We start from the raw sequence: 22,108 nt of genomic DNA, 5'->3' as shown, positions 1-22,108 counted from the left end.
AAAGACTTTTGTTTTTGAAATTGGAGAAAATCTCTATCATGATCATTTTACTCTACTTAATGTGTGACATTTTCGTTAGTTTTTATAGTCCCATTTGGATGATTTCATTGTCACTCAAAAAAAAAAAATCTAGACAAGAGAATCTCTACAAAACAACAATAATAACAAACCAGTAAATTCTCATAAGTGGGTCTAAGAAGAGTAGTATGTACGCATATCTTAACACTGCCCACGAGGATAGAGAGGTTGTTTCGTTAGAATCACTACAAAAATTGAAATGAAATGAAGGTGGGCAAGAAGACCTTGATCACGATTGTTAATTTACTTGGACACGTAAAAAAATACTCAACACTTCCGTTAGTTTTAAAAGATTTACATATTTGAGAGTTGAACAAAAAGTGCTCAACTTTTATAAACTTAAACAATCATATGCTTAAAGGTAATACAATAAAGACAAAAATAGACTTACGCCCAAATTTAAGGGATTATTTGGGTTAAAGCTCGACTTAAAACTAACAAGAAAGTAGCAACGATTCATTTACAAGGGAACTGTAATGGGCAGTAGATCATCAATTGATGATCAAAACTTGAACTAGTATCTTAAGGGTTGAAGATAAGATTTCCACATTTGCATTTCCAACTCATAGGCTTGTAGTTGGAGTTGTCATCGTCTCTGGCATAAGCTATACTGCTGCTGGTTTTGGTAGCTGCGGTGTGGTTCTTATTACCATTTGTTATTTGGGGATTTGTTGGAACTTGAATGGCTTCACAATGTCCACAAGAACCACATCTTTTTTCACACCTAGGTGGCCTCGACCCAATTTGTGATCTGAAAATCGCATTCTTTTCGCTCTCTGTCTAACCAATTCAAACATAAACAAACCCAAGAAAATCAGTATCAAACACTGCTTAAATATGCAATCATACGAAAAACAGTAAACAAAAGAAACATAGTACGTCGAAACAGTGTGCAAATTTTACCTGGTCATGCCCGTGAGTTGTATGCAAAATTCTACCTGTAAAATGAAAAGAATGGAACTACAATACGTCAAATTTTAGCTTCTAATGTTGCATAGTGCGTGTAAGTGAGAAAGATAAAGACAGAGCAGAAGAGTCTGCTTAGTTAACAGAGGCCAAGAAAGTATACCTTCAGCCTTGAATGTTAGGTGGGAAAAGCTTAAAATCATGAGAATGAGAAGTGAAATAGTAAGACAGGGAAGTGTTTGGCGACATGTGAAATTCTGAGTGCAACCCATTTCAAATTTCAAAAGGAATGATTGGACTTGAAAGAGAATGTTTATCTCCTCGTAGTCTTGTATATATGGACCAGCTAAATTTGTCCAGGAGTTTGGGGGGAAGTTGATGGTAAAAGATAAGAGTAGAGAGTAGTAAAAAAGCAAGAAAGGGAAAGATGGGAGCGATGGAGATGTGAGGAAAAAGCGTAAAGAGTTTTAAAGCAGATGTTGAAAATGATGAGTGAATGAATGAGTACTTAATCAAATGTCAACCTCTATCTGATATGTTTTTTTTGTAATGGTGCTGTAATTCCAATAGATGAGTTGAAATATGATAGAACGTGGAATGACAAAAAGGAGGATGAGTATTGCAGAAGGCAGCTTCAACAAATGGAAATCAGGAATTGAAAGCAGCTCCGAAAAGGGAAGAACCTCAACTCTCCTCGTTCAATGAGCCACCCGTTTCAGTTTCAGACAGCTAAAAGACGCAGTGATACACTGTTAAAAAAGGACTTAAATAAAGTGATATAAACAGGGAGGAGTTGTTTGGTACAATGGCCAGATAAATCATGAGATTAGCTTTTATATGCAATAGTTAATGCCACACTTTTTCTGGAGTTATTTATAATAAAACATGGGATAAATATGAGATTATTATCCATAACTCATGTACCAAACGATCCCCGAAGATTCATATAGTTGATCTCAAACTTTGATATAATTATTTTTGTTGTACGATTTACAAAAAAAATAAATTATTGACTATTTAAAAGTTAACTAGTTTGTTACATGTCAAAATAATAAGTATAGTAATTTGTTACTAAAATTTATTAAACTATGGTAGCAGTATATATAAAAATAATTTAATTGTTGGTGAACAAGTAAAATGCAAAAGAATAAAGCAGAAGAAGAGAGGTAATGTAACTTGGGAAGCAGCAATGGATAGTGAATGAGGGGATTAGTAAAGGAAAAATGACATTGTATAGCCGCTATGAATAATAACCGAAAAAATATATTTTTTCCGTTTCAATTTATGTGAACCTATTTAATTGGGCACGTAGTTTAAGAAAAGAGAGAAGACTTTTGAACTTGTGGTGTAAAATAAGGTGCATATATTTTGTGTGGCTAAAAATTATTGCATAAAGGTAAATTGTTTCCAAATAAGTAAAGGGGTCATTCTTTTTGGCACGGACTAAAAAGGAAATATATTCGAAACGGAGGGAGTATAAAATTTGTATATTTTATATATATATATATATATATATATATATATATATATATATATATTCTATATGTTATATACAAAAATTATATAAATTTTATATACTTTTTCAGTTACCGAATATAAATCGGGCTAAAAGATATAATACTCCCTTACAAAGAACAGATAAGGAGATGGAGAAAAAAGAACCCAAAACAGCAAGAATCCACTGAAAAAGCCAAATAGTCACTAACAGACACCTGAATATAGCTGTTAGACTTATGGGTTTTCGCTTTCAGAATTTTCTTAAAGAGTGTGAATATGTTTTGCCCACAAATAGGAGATTTCTTGTTGTGGTTGGTTTCAAGTTTCAACAGTTCCCATGTCATCCCCAAAAATCACATACTTCGCTTCCCCTCTACAATTTCTTCTCTATTTCCCTGCCCATATCGTTAATTGATTTTTTGACCTTTTTTTTTAGGTCCATAATATGATTTTTTCAGATATTAAGAAGGAATTAACTTTTTTTTTTTCCAAAGTTAACCTTAGAGTAAAAAGTCTTGGAGTATCAATTATTTTCAATGAACAAATTAAAAACATAGTAAAGATTTATACGGTCAATTTTATTGTTAATTAATATTAAAAGATGAATTGCTTTAGAAAAATCTACGCAGTATACCCATTGGAAACACCAGTTAATACTATATACAATTAAAATATTTATTTTATCCTATATACCTACTTTATAAATTTATTTTACCATGTATACCTATTTTATAAATTTATTTGACCCTATATATCTATTGTATTCTAAAATAAAATACTGTATATTCCAAATTAGAATATTGTAGTATGTTTAGTTTGGATACTGTAGTATGTTTGGTTGAATAATGTATTCCAAATTAGAATATTATGGTATACAGTCAGACATCTCTATAACAACATCCTTATATAACAATAATTTACAATAATTTACTAAGTTATATTTTATCTCTCTATAACAGCTTTTCACCTATAACAACAACATCCATATTTACAGCAGAACGTTCTTTATAAAATTACTCATCTATAAAAGCCATACAAAATCTATATTTTTCCGTTGGGCAAATGTCAAAACATAGTTATATAGAAGATTCAACTGTTATGCACTTAGATTGCTTTCAAGGGGAAGCTATCAGATATCTAAGTCTGGACATAAATTTTTGCCCAATTCAAGCGTTGTATCGCTAGTAAGAGAATTGAATCTACAAAATAAGCTACAATTATAAAAAAAATTCATCAATCTTGAAAGAATTTATTTTTTTAGTAGCTTTAAAATGTGTGCCTTAGAGCTAACTCTTTGTAGATTTAGTTAAAGATTTATTACTTTTTTAAATATCTAATTAGTAAAATATGCATATATTTTGAAATTTTAAATTTGAATAATTTTCTTATATTTTATATGTAACATTAGAATATCGTGGGATAATTGGTTTAAATATTATATTCTTCATTAAAATTGTATGGTATGTTTGGTTTGGATATTGTATTTTAAATTAAAATATTGTGGTATGTTTAATTTGAATATTATATTTCAAATTAGAATATTGTGGTGTCTGGTTTGGATATTATATTCTTCATTAGAATATTATTATATATTCGAGTTGGATTGTATTTCAAATTAGAATATTGTAGTATATTTCAGAATATGTGCGAAGATTTGGAGGTATAGAGCGTAATACTTTTGAAATATATGAGATAATTTCAAAACTTAGATATATTATGAAAGTGAATCTTACGAATGAGAACGACCAAAAATTTAATTAAAATGGACTGAAGGAGTATAATATTACCCTCCCCTAAAATTTGACTGATTGTAATGCTGATTATTGTTTATACTCATAGTGATTGTGTGAAACTCATTTACAAAATGATTTAGAATATCAAGGTCCAAAACTAAGCTAGTCTCATACTTTTGAGTACCATTAAATTTGACACTAATTTTTATTTAGACAGCTCAACTGAGACTTGTTCCCATCAAATATCTAAACTATGCTTAAATTGTACCTATTAGACACATTTGACTTATGTGGTAAAGTGCGTGCTCCACACTTTCTCTAAGAGCGTGAAAAGGCAAGATTTCTGTATTTTAAGTGTTTTAAGTGTTTTCTCTCTCCTTCGTCCCTCTCTCTCCCCCCTCAAGCAATCTCTCCACCTTCACCATTTTTACAGTCATCACCTTCATTAAAACCACATGAACCCTTTTTTCCCTTCGATCCTTCAAAGCACAGGTACCCATGGTTTCTCTCTTATTAATCAAGCGTCTTTCTCCGTGGATGCGAGAGATAGACCAACCACACCACCACCATTGTAGTTGCCGGCGCCAGAGGCGTATCTAGGATTTTAAGACCATGGATACACTATTTAAAAGCAGTGAAGGATTTGTCATCCTTTGAACTTCCGGAGCTATTTGTGAACTCACGGATGACCGAGTAGTACTAGAACTTGGCTCACCATTTTTCGGCTTGGTAAGATATCTGTCCATTTCAATATTAAGGATTATTGTTCCTACAAAGTTAAACATTTATACTTTTATTCAATCTATCTTAATTCAAGTAGAATAGTATGATTCAAATCATAGAGTAATTGGATTTAAGGGACACAAATGAATCGATTACTATATTAGATCAGTTTTATCATTCATTGGCTTCATAGTATGATTCTTTCTTTGATTGTTAGTAATTACTTCATTTTTAGAGAATTCGTAACAGAAGTTCAAACTATAGTTCTTAACAGAGTTCAATCTTATGTTATCTTGGCCTAAAATACTAATAATTAGTCAGAAATTAAGTCCACATAGCCCTTACTTAACTAAACTCGATCAAGCATTTTCTCAAACACAATATGTGCGCAAATCAACCTGCCAATATTCAAGACTTTAAAGCCATAACTCTCCCAAATTCTCCCAAAAAATAGTATTAAACAACCCAATCTTAGAAATAAACAATAATAATAACCAACAACAAGACAAAATCTTGGCAAGAGATTGAAACATTGAACAGAAAGGGAAAAGAAAATTCGGGAAATTGTAAGAGGAGAAGAAACTTCAGCGAGTAAATTAAAAAACAGAGCAAGAAGAGAGACAGGGTAGTTGCATACTTGAGAAACTAAAAGCAGAGACCAATGAAAAGAAATTGTGCTATTGATTCTTGAAGAATCCACCGAGCGCGAAGAGAGATGGGGTATTCGAAGAGAGAGGGAGTGAGTAGTTGCATCTAATTTATTTTAGAGATTTGAAAATTTGACTAAGAGAAAAGGGAAAGAAAAAAGATAGTAAAAAGGGAAGTGGGGTTGGGGTCTTAGTGTTTTAGGAATTTGTTAGATATTTTTAGTCAAAAGGAACTTTAGGAAAGAAAAAAATTAGAAATTTTAAATTAAAAGTCAAAAGTAACTTTAGAAAATAAATAAAATAGAAAAAATTAATTAAAAAGAAGTATGTGGGGATGGGATTCAAACTCTGAACCAGAGACACAGAAGGGGCACTCAATCACCAATGCACCAAAGTATTCAATTGAGCATGGGTGGTCACCAATATATTTATGTATATAACTAAAAATTTTGTACTGTATATACATAGCCTAGGGAGGGGAGCATGGGTACATGTACCCCACTCCCCTCCACATAAATCCGCCTCTGGCCGGCGGCAATTCTAGTGACCCTACTTTTAAAGTTCTAGCGGCCAGGGAAATTCAGCGCCTCATCAAAACTTTCAAACGTTATCACTGTTATTTCTCCAATGCCGTAAAACCCTTCATTGATATGTTCCATTTTAACTCCACCACTGCCCCACCATTTTTGCCATCGACCTCATCTCCCTCCATCATTGCCTCGCTAACACTACCGTCCCTCTCACCTTCCTCTTCTCTTCCACCATCGTTCACAGATTAAATACGCATAAAATTTCTAAAATTATTCTTTATAACATAACAACCAGGTCCCCATTTATTTCAGGAGGTATATAATTAATAAATTTGAGTAATTAAAAACTAAAGAGATATACAATGAGATTGACTTATCTTTATTGCTAATGCTCTTTTTGGTTGATAAGTGAAGATGGCGTCAATGTTCTTTTTGGTTGATAAGTGAAAACGGCGGCATGACTGGAGACACCAACTTTATTAGACCAAATTATTTTTCCTTCAATCTCAACAAATATTTCTAGGGGTTTCCGCAGCTTTTCTCTATTTATCATAGATTGATTTGATCGCCTTCTCTGTAATGACAAATATATTATTTTGAACAAGAAAATTGTAAAAATTTACCAGAATAGTGAGGTGGGGTGGGGGTATCCCATGTAAAAATTTATAGGTTATCCCATGTTTGATTTCACAATGATTTTCGAAACCAAACAAAAAAAACTACTATAACTTTTAAGTTTTAGGTGTAGTTGGCCTTATACCCAAACTCAAGATTACAAATCTGCCAAATCTATTTAATTATGTTTAGCCGATAATTTATCCCAACATATTGTATAGGTTATCCCATGTTTGATTTCATAATGATTTTTGAAACCAAACAAAAAAAACTACTATAACTTTTAAGTTTTAGGTGTGGTTGGCCTTATGCCCAAACTCAAGGTTACAAATCTGCCAAATCCATTTGCTTCTGTTTAGCCGATAATTTATCCCAATATATTGTATAAGTTATCCCATGTTTGATTTCACAACGATTTTTTAAACCAAAAAAAAAAACTACTATAACATTTAAGTTTTAGGTGTGGTTGGCCTTATGCCCACACTCAAGGTTACGAATCTGCCAAATCCATTTGCTTCTGTTTAGCCGATAATTTATCCCAACATATTGTATAGGTTATCCTATGTTTGATTTCACAATGACTTTTGAAACCAAAAAAAAAAACTACTATAACTTTTAAGTTTTAGGTGTGGTTGGCCTTATGCACAAACTCAAGGTTATGAATCTGCCAAATCCATTTGCTTCTGTTTAGCCGATAATTTATCCCAACGTATTGTATAGGTTATCCCATGTTTGATTTCACAATGACTTTTGAAATCAAACAAAAAAACTACTATAACTTTTAAGTTTTAGTTGTGGTTGGCCTTATGCCCAAACTCAAGGTTACGAATCTGCCAAATCCATTTGCTTCTGTTTAGCCGATAATTTATCCCAACATATTGTATAGGTTATCCCATGTTTGATTTCACAATGACTTTTGAAACCAAACAAAAAAAACTACTATAACTTTTAAGTTTTAAGAGTGGTTGGCCTTATGCCCAAACTCAAGGTTACGAATCGGCCAAATCCATTTGCTTATGTTTAGCCGATAATTTATCCCAACATATTGTATAGGTTATCCCATGTTTGATTTCACAATTAGTTTTGAAACCAAACAAAAAAAACTACTATAACTTTTAAGTTTTAGGTGTGGTTGGCCTTATACCCAAATTCAAGGTTACGAATCTGCCAAATTCATTATCTTATGTTTAGCCGATAATTTATCCAAACATATTGTATAGGTTATCCCATATTTGATTTCACAATAATTTTCTAAACCAAACAAAAAAAACTACCATAACTTTTAAGTTTTAGGTGTGGTTGGCCTTATGCCCAAACTCAAGGTTACGAATCTACCAAATTTATTTGCTTCTGTGTAGCCGATAATTTACACCAACATATTGTATAGGTTATCCCATGTTTGATTTCACAATAACTTTTGAAACCAAACAAAAAAAGACTACTATAACTTTTAAGTTTTAGGTGTAGTTGGCCTAATGCCCAAACTCAAGGTTACGAATCTGCCAAATCCATTTGCTTCTGTTTATCCGATAATTTATCCCAACATATTGTACACGTTATCCCATGTTTGATTTCACAATGATTTTCGAAACCAAACAAAAAAAACTACTATAACTTTTAAGTTTTAGGTGTGGTTGGCCTTATGCCCAAACTCAAGGTTACAAATCTGCCAAATCCATTTGCTTCTGTTTAGCCGATAATTTATCCCAATATATTGTATAAGTTATCCCATGTTTGATTACACAACGATTTTTGAAACCAAAAAAAAAAACTACTATAACATTTAAGTTTTAGGTGTGGTTGGCCTTATGCCCACACTCAAGGTTACGAATCTGCCAAATCCATTTGCTTCTGTTTAGCCGATAATTTATCCCAACATATTGTATAGGTTATCCTATGTTTGATTTCACAATGACTTTTGAAACCAAAAAAAAAAACTATAACTTTTAAATTTTAGGTGTGGTTGGCCTTATGCCCAAACTCAAGGTTGCGAATCTGCCAAATCCATTTGCTTCTGTTTAGCCGATAATTTATCCCAACGTATTGTATAGGTTATCCCATGTTTGATTTCACAATGACTTTTGAAATCAAACAAAAAAACTACTATAACTTTTAAGTTTTAGTTGTGGTTGGCCTTATGCCCAAACTCAAGGTTACGAATCTGTCAAATCCATTTGCTTCTGTTTAGCCGATAATTTATCCCAACATATTGTATAGGTTATCCCATGTTTGATTTCACAATGACTTTTGAAACCAAACAAAAAACAATTACTATAACTTTTAAGTTTTAGGTGTGGTTGACCTTATGCGCAAACTCAAGGTTAAGAATCTGTCAAATGCATTTGCTTCTGTTTAGCCGATAATTTATCCCAACATATTGTATAGGTTATCCCATGTTTGAGTTCATAATGATTTTTGAAACCAAACAAAAAAAAACAACTATAACTTTTAAGTTTTAGGTGTGGTTGGCCTTATACCCAAACTCAAGATTAAGAATCTGCCAAATCTATTTAATTATGTTTAGCCGATAATTTATCCCAACATATTGTATAGGTTATCCCATGTTTGATTTCACAATGACATTTAAAACCAAACAAAAAAAACTACTATAACTTTTAAGTTTTAGGTGTGGTTGGCCTTATACCCAAACTCAAGGTTACGAATCTACTAAATTTATTTGTTTCTGTGTAGCCGATAATTTATCCCAACATATTGTATAGGTTATCCCATGTTTGATTTCACAATAACTTTTGAAACCAAACAAAAAAAGACTACTATAACTTTTAAGTTTTTGGTGTGGTTGGCATTATGCCCAAACTCAAGGTTACGAATCTGCCAAATCCATTTGCTTCTGTTTAACCGATCATTTATCCCAACATATTGCATAGGTTATCCCATATTTGATTTCACAATGATTTTCGAAATCAAACAAAAAAAACTACTATAACTTTTAAGTTTTAGGTATGGTTGGCCTTATGCCCAAACTTAAGGTTACGAATCTGCCAAATCCATTTGATTCTGTTTAGCCGATAATTTATCATAACATATTGTATAGGTTATCCCATGTTTGATTTCACAATGACTTTTGAAACCAAACAAAAAAAACTACTATAACTTTTAAGTTTTAGGTGTGGTTGGCCTTATTCCCAAACTCAAGGTTACGAATCTGTCAAATCCATTTGCTTCTGTTTAGCCGATAATTTATCCCAACATATTGTATAGGTTATACCATATTTCATTTTACAATGACTTATGAAACCAAAAAAAAAAACTACTATAACTGTTAAGTTTTAGGTGTGGTTGGCCTTATGCCCAAACTCAAGGTTACGAATCTGCCAAATCCATTTGCTTCTGTTTAGCCGATAATTTATCCCAACATATTGTACACGTTATCCCATGTTTGATTTCACAATGATTTTCGAAACCAAACAAAAAAAACTACTATAACTTTTAAGTTTTAGGTGTGGTTGGCCTTATGCCCAAACTCAAGGTTACAAAGCTGCCAAATCCATTTGCTTCTGTTTAGCCGATAATTTATCCCAATATATTGTATAAGTTATCCCATGTTTGATTTCACAACGATTTTTGAAACCAAAAAAAAAACTACTATAACATTTAAGTTTTAGGTGTGGTTGGCCTTATGCCCACACTCAAGGTTACGAATCTGCCAAATCCATTTGCTTCTGTTTAGCCGATAATTTATCCCAACATATTGTATAGGTTATCCTATGTTTGATTTCACAATGACTTTTGAAACCAAAAAAAAAAACTACTATAACTTTTAAATTTTAGGTGTGGTTGGCCTTATTCCCAAACTCAAGGTTGCGAATCTGCCAAATTCATTTGCTTCTGTTTAGCCGATAATTTATCCCAACATATTGTATAGATTATCCCATGTTTGATTTCACAATGACTTTTGAAATCAAACAAAAAAACTACTATAACTTTTAAGTTTTAGGTGTGGTTGGCCTTATGCCCAAACTCAAGGTTACGAATCTGCCAAATCCATTTGCTTCTGTTTAGCCGATAATTTATCCCAACATATTATATAGGTTATCCCATGTTTGATTTCACTATGACTTTTGAAACCAAATAAAAAAAAATTACTATAACTTTTAAGTTTTAGGTGTGGTTGTCTTATGCCCAAACTCAAGGTTACGAATCTGTCAAATGCATTTGCTTCTGTTTAGCCGATAATGTATCCCAACATATTGTATAGGTTATCCCATGTTTGATTTCACAATGATTTTTGAAACCAAACAAAAAAACTACTATAACTTTTAAGTTTTAGGTGTGGTTGGCCTTATGCCCAAACTCAAGGTTACGAATCTGCCAAATCCATTTGTTTCTGTTTAGCCGATAATTTATCCAAACATATTGTATAGGTTATCCCATGTTTGATTTCACAATGATTTTTGAAACCAAACAAAAAAACTACTATAACTTTTAAGTTTTAGGTGTGGTTGGCCTTATGCCCAAACTCAAGGTTACGAATCTGCCAAATCCATTTGTTTCTGTTTAGCCGATAATTTATCTCAACATTTTATATAGGTTATCCTATGTTTGATTTCACAATGACTTTTTAAACCAAACAAAAAAAACTAATATAACTTTTAAGTTTTAGGTGTGGTTGGCCTTATGCCCAAACTCAAGGTTAAGAATCTGCCAAATCCATTTGTTTCTGTTTAGTCGATAATTTATCCCAACATATTGTATAGGTTATCCCATGTTTGATTTCACAATGACTTTTGAAACCAAAAAAAAAAACACTATAACTTTTAAGTTTTAGGTGTGGTTGGCCTTATGCCCAAACTCAAGGTTACGAATCTGCCTAATCCATTTGCTTATGTTTAGCCGATAATTTATCCCAACATATTGTATAGGTTATCCCATGTTTGATTTCACAATGACTTTTGAAACCAAACAAAAAAAACTACTATAACTTTTAAGTTTTAAGAGTGGTTGGCCTTATGCCCAAACTCAAAGTTACGAATCTGCCAAATCCATTTGCTTCTGTTTAGACGATAATTTACCCCAATATATTTTATAAGTTATCCCATGTTTGATTTCACAATGACATTTGAAACCAAACAAAAAAACTACTATAACTTTTAAGTTTTAGGTGTGGTTGGTCTTATGCCCAAACTCAAGGTTATGAATCTGTCAAATGCATTTTCTTCTGTTTAGCCGATAATTTATCCCAACATATTGTACAGGTTATCCCATGTTTGATTTCACAATGACTTTTGAAACCAAACAAAAAAAACTACTATAACTTTTAAATTTTAGGTGTCGTTGGCCTTATTCCCAAACTCAAGGTTACGAATCTGTCAAATCCATTTGCTTCTGTTTAGCCGATAATTTATCCCAACATATTGTATAGGTTATCCCATGTTTGATTTCACAATGACTTTTGAAACCAAACAAAAAAACTATTATAACTTTTAAGTTTTAGGTGTGGTTGGCCATATGCCCAAACTCAAGGTTACGAATCGGCCAAATCCATTTGCTTATGTTTAGCCGATAATTTATCCCAACATATTGTATAGGTTATCCCATGTTTGATTTCACAATTAGTTTTGAAACCAAACAAAAAAAACTACTATAACTTTTAAGTTTTAGGTGTGGTTGGCCTTATGCCCAAATTCAAGGTTACGAATCTGCCAAATTCATTTGCTTATGTTTAGCCGATAATTTATCCAAACATATTGTATAAGTTATCCCATGTTTGATTTCACAATGATTTTTGAAACCAAACAAAAAAAGCTACTATAACTTTTAAGTTTTAGGTGTGGTTGGCCTTATGCCCAAACTCAAGGTTATGAATCTGCCAAATCCATTTGATTTTGTTTAGCCGATAATTTATCCCAACAGATTGTATAGGTTATCCCATGTTTGATTTAACAATGACTTTTGAAACTAAACAAAAAAAATTGATATAACTTTTAAGTTTTAGGTGTGGTAGGCCTTATGCCGAAACTCAAAGTTACGAATCTGCCAAATCCATTTGCTTCTGTTTAGCCGATAATTTATCCCAATATATTGTATAGATTATCCCATGTTTGATTTTACAATGACTTTTGAAACCAAACAAAATAAACTACTATAACTTTTAAATTTTAGGTGTGGTTGGCCTTATGCCCAAACTTAAGGTTGCGAATCTGCCAAATCCATTTGCTTCTGTTTAGCCGATAATTTATCCCAACATATTGTATAAATTATCCCATGTTTGATTTCACAATGACTTTTGAAATCAAACAAAAAAACTACTATAACTTTTAAGTTTTAGGTGTGGTTGGCCTTATGCCCAAACTCAAGGTTACGAATCTGCCTAATCCATTTGCTTATGTTTAGCCGATAATTTATCCCAACATATTGTATAGGTTATCCCATGTTTGATTTCACAATGAGTTTTGAAACCAAACAAAAAAAACTACTATAACTTTTAAGTTTTAAGAGTGGTTGGCCTTATGCACAAACTCAAGGTTACGAATCTGCCAAATCCATTTGCTTCTGTTTATCCGATAATTAATTCCAATATATTTTATAAGTTATCCCATGTTTGATTTCACAATGACATTTGAAACCAAACAAAAAAAACTACTATAACTTTTAAGTTTTAGGTGTGGTTGGTCTTATGCCCAAACTCAAGGTTATGAATCTGTCAAATGCATTTGCTTCTGTTTAGCCGATAATTTATCCCAACATATTGTACAGGTTATCCCATGTTTGATTTCACGATGACTTTTGAAACCAAACAAAAAAAACAACTATAACTTTAAGTTTTAGGTGTGGTTGGCCTTATTCCCAAACTCAAGGTTACGAATCTGTCAAATCCATTTGCTTCTGTTTAGCCGATAATTTATCCCAACATATTGTATAGGTTATCCCATGTTTGATTTCACAATGACTTTTGAAACCAAACAAAAAAACTATTATAACTTTTAAGTTTTAGGTGTGGTTGGCCTTATGCCCAAACTCAAAGTTACGAATCGGCCAAATCCATTTGCTTCTGTTTAGCCGATAATTTATCCAAACATATTGTATAGGTTATCCCATGTTTGATTTCACAATGATTTTTGAAACCAAACAAAAAAAGCTACTATAACTTTTAAGTTTTAGGTGTGGTTGGCCTTATTCCCAAACTCAAGGTTATGAATCTGCCAAATCCATTTGATTTTGTTTAGCCGATAATTTATCCCAACAGATTGTATAGGTTATCCCATGTTTGATTTCACAATGACTTTTGAAACTAAACAAAAAAAATTGCTATAACTTTTAAGTTTTGGGTGTGGTAGGCCTTATGCCGAAACTCAAAGTTACGAATCTGCCAAATCCATTTGCTTCTGTTTAGCCGATAATTTATCCCAATATATTGTATAGATTATCCCATGTTTGATTTCACAATGACTATTGAAACCAAACAAAAAAACTATTATAACTTTTAAGTTTTAGGTGTGGTTGGCCTTATGCCCAAACTCAAGGTTACGAATCGGCCAAATCCATCTGCTTATGTTTAGCCGATAATTTATCCCAACATATTGTATAGGTTATCCCATGTTTGATTTCACAATTAGTTTTGAAACCAAACAAAAAAAACTACTATAACTTTTAAGTTTTAGGTGTGGTTGGCCTTATGCCCAAATTCAAGGTTACGAATCTGCCAAATTCATTTGCTTATGTTTAGCCGATAATTTATCCAAACATATTGTATAAGTTATCCCATGTTTGATTTCACAATGATTTTTGAAACCAAACAAAAAAAGCTACTATAACTTTTAAGTTTTAGGTGTGGTTGGCCTAATGCCCAAACTCAAGGTTATGAATCTGCCAAATCCATTTGATTTTGTTTAGCCGATAATTTATCACAACAGATTGTATAGGTTATCCCATGTTTGATTTCACAATGACTTTTGAAACTAAACAAAAAAAATTGATATAACTTTTAAGTTTTAGGTGTGGTAGGCCTTATGCCGAAACTCAAAGTTACGAATCTGCCAAATCCATTTGCTTCTGTTTAGCCGATAATTTATCCCAATATATTGTATAGATTATCCCATGTTTGATTTTACAATGACTTTTGAAACCAAACAAAATAAACTACTATAACTTTTAAATTTTAGGTGTGGTTGGCCTTATGCCCAAACTTAAGGTTGCGAATCTGCCAAATCCATTTGCTTCTGTTTAGCCGATAATTTATCCCAACATATTGTATAGATTATCCCATGTTTGATTTCACAATGACTTTTGAAATCAAACAAAAAAACTACTATAACTTTTAAGTTTTAGGTGTGGTTGGCCTTATGCCCAAACTCAAGGTTACGAATCTGCCTAATCCATTTGCTTATGTTTAGCCGATAATTTATCCCAACATATTGTATAGGTTATCCCATGTTTGATTTCACAATGAGTTTTGAAACCAAACAAAAAAAACTACTATAACTTTTAAGTTTTAAGAGTGGTTGGCCTTATGCCCAAACTCAAGGTTACGAATCTGCCAAATCCATTTGCTTCTGTTTAGCCGATAATTAATTCCAATATATTTTATAAGTTATCCCATGTTTGATTTCACAATGACATTTGAAACCAAACAAAAAAAACTACTATAACTTTTAAGTTTTAGGTGTGGTTGGTCTTATGCCCAAACTCAAGGTTATGAATCTGTCAAATGCATTTGCTTCTGTTTAGCCGATAATTTATCCCAACATATTGTACAGGTTATCCCATGTTTGATATCACGATGACTTTTGAAACCAAACAAAAAAAACAACTATAACTTTAAGTTTTAGGTGTGGTTGGCCTTATTCCCAAACTCAAGGTTACGAATCTGTCAAATCCATTTGCTTCTGTTTAGCCGATAATTTATCCCAACATATTGTATAGGTTATCCCATGTTTGATTTCACAATGACTTTTGAAACCAAACAAAAAAACTATTATAACTTTTAAGTTTTAGGTGTGGTTGGCCTTATGCCCAAACTCAAGGTTACGAATCGGCCAAATCCATTTGCTTCTGTTTAGCCGATAATTTATCCAAACATATTGTATAGGTTATCCCATGTTTGATTTCACAATGATTTTTGAAACCAAACAAAAAAAGCTACTATAACTTTTAAGTTTTAGGTGTGGTTGGCCTTATTCCCAAACTCAAGGTTATGAATCTGCCAAATCCATTTGATTTTGTTTAGCCGATAATTTATCCCAACAGATTGTATAGGTTATCCCATGTTTGATTTCACAATGACTTTTGAAACTAAACAAAAAAAATTGCTATAACTTTTAAGTTTTGGGTGTGGTAGGCCTTATGCCGAAACTCAAAGTTACGAATCTGCCAAATCCATTTGCTTCTGTTTAGCCGATAATTTATCCCAATATATTGTATAGATTATCCCATGTTTGATTTCACAATGACTATTGAAACCAAACAAAAAAACTATTATAACTTTTAAGTTTTAGGTGTGGTTGGCCTTATGCCCAAACTCAAGGTTACGAATCGGCCAAATCCATCTGCTTATGTTTAGCCGATAATTTATCCCAACATATTGTATAGGTTATCCCATGTTTGATTTCACAATTAGTTTTGAAACCAAACAAAAAAAACTACTATAACTTTTAAGTTTTAGGTGTGGTTGGCCTTATGCCCAAATTCAAGGTTACGAATCTGCCAAATTCATTTGCTTATGTTTAGCCGATAATTTATCCAAACATATTGTATAAGTTATCCCATGTTTGATTTCACAATGATTTTTGATACCAAACAAAAAAAGCTACTATAACTTTTAAGTTTTAGGTGTGGTTGGCCTAATGCCCAAACTCAAGGTTATGAATCTGCCAAATCCATTTGATTTTGTTTAGCCGATAATTTATCACAACAGATTGTATAGGTTATCCCATGTTTGATTTCACAATGACTTTTGAAACTAAACAAAAAAAAATTGCTATAACTTTTAAGTTTTAGGTGTGGTAGGCCTTATGCCGAAACTCAAAGTTACGAATCTGCCAAATCCATTTGCTTCTGTTTAGCCGATAATTTATCCCAATATATTGTATAGATTATCCCATGTTTGATTTCACAATGACTTTTGAAACCAAACAAAATAAACTACTATAACTTTTAAATTTTAGGTGTGGTTGGCCTTATACCCAAACTCAAGGTTGCGAATCTGCCAAATCCATTTGCTTCTGTTTAGCCGATAATTTATCCCAACATATTGTATAGATTATCCCATGTTTGATTTCACAATGACTTTTGAAATCAAACAAAAAAACTACTATAACTTTTAAGTTTTAGGTGTGGTTGGCCTTATGCCCAAACTCAAGGTTACGAATCTGCCAAATCCATTTGCTTCTGTTTAGCCGATAATTTATCCCAACATATTGTATAGGTTATCCCATGTTTGATTTCACAATGAGTTTTGAAACCAAACAAAAAAAACTACTATAACTTTTAAGTTTTAAGAGTGGTTGGCCTTATGCCCAAACTCAAGGTTACGAATCTGCCAAATCCATTTGCTTCTGTTTAGCCGATAATTAATTCCAATATATTTTATAAGTTATCCCATGTTTGATTTCACAATGACATTTGAAACCAAACAAAAAAAACTACTATAACTTTTAAGTTTTAGGTGTGGTTGGTCTTATGCCCAAACTCAAGGTTATGAATCTGTCAAATGCATTTGCTTCTGTTTAGCCGATAATTTATCCCAACATATTGTACAGGTTATCCCATGTTTGATTTCACGATGACTTTTGAAACCAAACAAAAAAAACAACTATAACTTTAAGTTTTAGGTGTGGTTGGCCTTATTCCCAAACTCAAGGTTACGAATCTGTCAAATCCATTTGCTTCTGTTTAGCCGATAATTTATCCCAACATATTGTATAGGTTATCCCATGTTTGATTTCACAATGACTTTTGAAACCAAACAAAAAAACTATTATAACTTTTAAGTTTTAGGTGTGGTTGGCCTTATGCCCAAACTCAAGGTTACGAATCGGCCAAATCCATTTGCTTCTGTTTAGCCGATAATTTATCCAAACATATTGTATAGGTTATCCCATGTTTGATTTCACAATGATTTTTGAAACCAAACAAAAAAAGCTACTATAACTTTTAAGTTTTAGGTGTGGTTGGCCTTATTCCCAAACTCAAGGTTATGAATCTGCCAAATCCATTTGATTTTGTTTAGCCGATAATTTATCCCAACAGATTGTATAGGTTATCCCATGTTTGATTTCACAATGACTTTTGAAACTAAACAAAAAAAATTGCTATAACTTTTAAGTTTTGGGTGTGGTAGGCCTTATGCCGAAACTCAAAGTTACGAATGTGCCAAATCCATTTGCTTCTGTTTAGCCGATAATTTATCCCAATATATTGTATAGATTATCCCATGTTTGATTTCACAATGACTTTTGAAACCAAACAAAAAAAACTACTATAACTTTTAAGTTTTAGGTGTGATTGGTCTTATGCCCAAACTCAAGGTTATGAATCTGTCAAATGCATTTGCTTCTGTTTAGCCGATAATTTATCCCAACATATTGTACAGGTTATCCCATGTTTGATTTCACGATGACTTTTGAAACCAAACAAAAAAAACAACTATAACTTTAAGTTTTAGGTGTGGTTGGCCTTATTCCCAAACTCAAGGTTACGAATCTGTCAAATCCATTTGCTTCTGTTTAGCCGATAATTTATCCCAACATATTGTATAGGTTATCCCATGTTTGATTTCACAATGACTTTTGAAACCAAACAAAAAAACTATTATAACTTTTAAGTTTTAGGTGTGGTTGGCCTTATGCCCAAACTCAAGGTTACGAATCGGCCAAATCCATTTGCTTCTGTTTAGCCGATAATTTATCCAAACATATTGTATAGGTTATCCCATGTTTGATTTCACAATGATTTTTGAAACCAAACAAAAAAAGCTACTATAACTTTTAAGTTTTAGGTGTGGTTGGCCTTATTCCCAAACTCAAGGTTATGAATCTAACAAATCCATTTGATTTTGTTTAGCCGATAATTTATCTCAACAGATTGTATAGGTTATCCCATGTTTGATTTCACAATGACTTTTGAAACGAAACAAAAAAAATTGCTATAACTTTTAAGTTTTGGGTGTGGTAGGCCTTATGCCGAAACTCAAAGTTACGAATCTGCCAAATCCATTTGCTTCTGTTTAGCCGATAATTTATCCCAATATATTGTATAGATTATCCCATGTTTGATTTCACAATGACTTTTGAAACCAAACAAAATAAACTACTATAACTTTTAAATTTTAGGTGTGGTTGGCCTTATTCCCAAACTCAAGGTTGCGAATCTGCCAAATTCATTTGCTTCTGTTTAGCCGATAATTTATCCCAACATATTGTATAGATTATCCCATGTTTGATTTCACAATGACTTTTGAAATCAAACAAAAAAACTACTATAACTTTTAAGTTTTAGGTGTGGTTGGCCTTATGCCCAAACTCAAGGTTACGAATCTGCCAAATCCATTTGCTTCTGTTTAGCCGATAATTTATCCCAACATATTGTATAGGTTATCCCATGTTTGATTTCACAATTACTTTTGAAACCAAACAAAAAAACTATTATAACTTTTAAGTTTTAGGTGTGGTTGGCCTTATGCCCAAACTCAAGGTTACAAATCGGCCAAATCCATTTGCGTTTAGCCGATAATTTATCCCAACATATGGTATAGGTTATCCCATGTTTGATTTCACAATTAGTTTTGAAACCAAACAAAAAAAACTACTATAACTTTTAAGTTTTAGGTGTGGTTGGCCTTATGCCCAAATTCAAGGTTACGAATCTGCCAAATTCATTTGCTTATGTTTAGCCGATAATTTATCCAAACATATTGTATAGGTTATCCCATGTTTGATTTCACAATGATTTTTGAAACCAAACAAAAAAATCTACTATAACTTTTAAGTTTTAGGTGTGGTTGGCCTTATTCCCAAACTCAAGGTTATGAATCTGCCAAATCCATTTGATTTTGTTTAGCCGATAATTTATCCCAACAGATTGTATAGGTTATCCCATGTTTGATTTCACAATGACTTTTGAAACTAAACAAAAAAAATTGCTATAACTTTTAAGTTTTAGGTGTGGTAGGCCTTATGCCGAAACTCAAAGTTACGAATCTGCCAAATCCATTTGCTTCTGTTTAGCCGATAATTTATCCCAACATATTGTATAGATTATCCCATGTTTGATTTCACAATGACTTTTGAAACCAAACAAAAAAACTACTATAACTTTTAAATTTTAGGTGTGGTTGGCCTTATGCCCAAACTCAAGGTTGCGAATCTGCCAAATCCATTTGCTTCTGTTTAGCCGATAATTTATCCCAACGTATTGTATAGGTTATCCCATGTTTGATTTCACAATGATTTTTGAAACCAAACAAAAAAATCTACTATAACTTTTAAGTTTTAGGTGTGGTTGGCCTTATTCCCAAACTCAAGGTTATGAATCTGCCAAATCCATTTGATTTTGTTTAGCCGATAATTTATCCCAACAGATTGTATAGGTTATCCCATGTTTGATTTCACATTGACTTTTGAAACTAAACAAAAAAAATTGCTATAACTTTTAAGTTTTAGGTGTGGTAGGCCTTATGCCGAAACTCAAAGTTACGAATCTGCCAAATCCATTTGCTTCTGTTTAGCCGATAATTTATCCCAACATATTGTATAGATTATCCCATGTTTGATTTCACAATGACTTTTGAAACCAAACAAAAAAACTACTATAACTTTTAAATTTTAGGTGTGCTTGGCCTTATGCCCAAACTCAAGGTTGCGAATCTGCCAAATCCATTTGCTTCTGTTTAGCCGATAATTTATCCCAACATATTGTATAGATTATCCCATGTTTGATTTCACAATGACTTTTGAAATCAAAAAAAAAAACTACTATAACTTTTAAGTTTTAGGTGTGGTTGGCCTTATGCCCAAACTCAAGGTTACGAATCTGCCAAATCCATTTGCTTCTGTTTAGCCGATAATTTATCCCAACATATTGTATAGGTTATCCCATGTTTGATTTCACAATGACTTTTGAAACCAAACAAAAAAACTATTATAACTTTTAAGTTTTAGGTGTGGTTGGCCTTATGCCCAAACTCAAGGTTACGAATCGGCCAAATCCATTTGCTTATGTTTAGCCGATAATTTATCCCAACATATTGTATAGGTTATCCCATGTTTGATTTCACAATTAGTTTTGAAACCAAACAAAAAAAACTACTATAACTTTTAAGTTTTAGGTGTGGTTGGCCTTATACCCAAATTCAATGTTACGAATCTGCCAAATTCATTATCTTATGTTTAGCCGATAATTTATCCAAACATATTGTATAGGTTATCCCATATTTGATTTCACAATAATTTTCTAAACCAAACAAAAAAAACTACTATAACTTTTAAGTTTTAGGTGTGGTTGGCCTTATTCCCAAACTCAAGGTTATGAATCTGCCAAATCCATTTGATTTTGTTTAGCCGATAATTTATCCCAACAGATTGTATAGGTTATCCCATGTTTGATTTCACAATGACTTTTGAAACTAAACAAAAAAAATTGCTATAACTTTTAAGTTTTAGGTGTGGTAGGCCTTATGCCGAAACTCAAAGTTACGAATCTTCCAAATCCATTTGCTTCTGTTTAGCCGATAATTTATCCCAACATATTGTATAGATTATCCCATGTTTGATTTCACAATGACTTTTGAAACCAAACAAAAAAACTACTATAACTTTTAAATTTTAGGTGTGGTTGGCCTTATGCCCAAACTCAAGGTTACGAATCTGCCAAATCCATTTGCTTCTGTTTAGCCGATAATTTATCCCAACATATTGTATAGGTTATCCCATTTTTGATTTCACAATGACTTTTGAAACCAAACAAAAAAAAATTACTATAACTTTTAAGTTTTAGGTGTGGTTGGCCTTATGCCGAAACTCAAGGTTACGAATATGTCAAATGCATTTGCTTCTGTTTAGCCGATAATTTATCCCAACATATTGTATAGGTTATCTCATGTTTGATTTCACAATGATTTTTGAAACCAAACAAAAAAAACTACTATAACTTTAAGTTTTAGGTGTGGTTGGCCTTATTTCCAAACTCAAGGTTACGAATCTGCCAAATCCATTTGCTTATGTTTAGCCAATAATTTATGCAAACATATTGTATAGGTTATCCCATGTTTGATTTCACAATGATTTTTGAAACCAAACAAAAAAACTACTATAACTTTTAAGTTTTAGGTGTGGTTGGCCTTATGCCCAAACTCAAGGTTACGAATCTGCCAAATCCATTTGTTTCTGTTTAGCCGATAATTTATCCCAACATTTTATATAGG

At 32.3% G+C, this 22,108-nt stretch overlaps 1 protein-coding gene across 3 annotated transcripts; it reads right to left on the bottom strand.

Moving 5' to 3' along the window:
- Nucleotides 1-334: 334 nt before the first annotated feature.
- On the bottom strand, nucleotides 335-5,765 carry LOC107762874 (EPIDERMAL PATTERNING FACTOR-like protein 2). Of its 3 annotated transcripts, none has more exons than XM_075234547.1 (4): nucleotides 5,575-5,765; nucleotides 1,148-1,733; nucleotides 982-1,016; nucleotides 335-858 (listed from the first exon to the last, which is right to left on the bottom strand). In XM_075234547.1, exons 2-4 carry the CDS (start codon nucleotides 1,254-1,256, stop codon nucleotides 601-603), a joined length of 402 nt encoding a protein of 133 aa, XP_075090648.1. In that variant the 5' UTR covers nucleotides 1,257-1,733; nucleotides 5,575-5,765; the 3' UTR covers nucleotides 335-600. The 3 variants fall into 3 exon arrangements, with proteins under 3 accessions (XP_075090648.1, XP_075090647.1, XP_016436759.1); XM_075234546.1 differs by having other exon boundaries at nucleotides 1,148-1,713; XM_016581273.2 differs by lacking the exon at nucleotides 5,575-5,765 and having other exon boundaries at nucleotides 1,148-2,440.
- Between the last annotated feature and the right edge of the window lie 16,343 nt (nucleotides 5,766-22,108).

Source organism: Nicotiana tabacum, chromosome 17, assembly GCF_000715075.1.
Source record: "Nicotiana tabacum cultivar K326 chromosome 17, ASM71507v2, whole genome shotgun sequence".
NCBI classification, from domain to species: Eukaryota; Viridiplantae; Streptophyta; class Magnoliopsida; order Solanales; family Solanaceae; genus Nicotiana; species Nicotiana tabacum.
The sequence above is the reverse complement of the archived record's forward strand: the minus strand, read 5'-3'. Positions and strand labels throughout refer to the sequence as shown.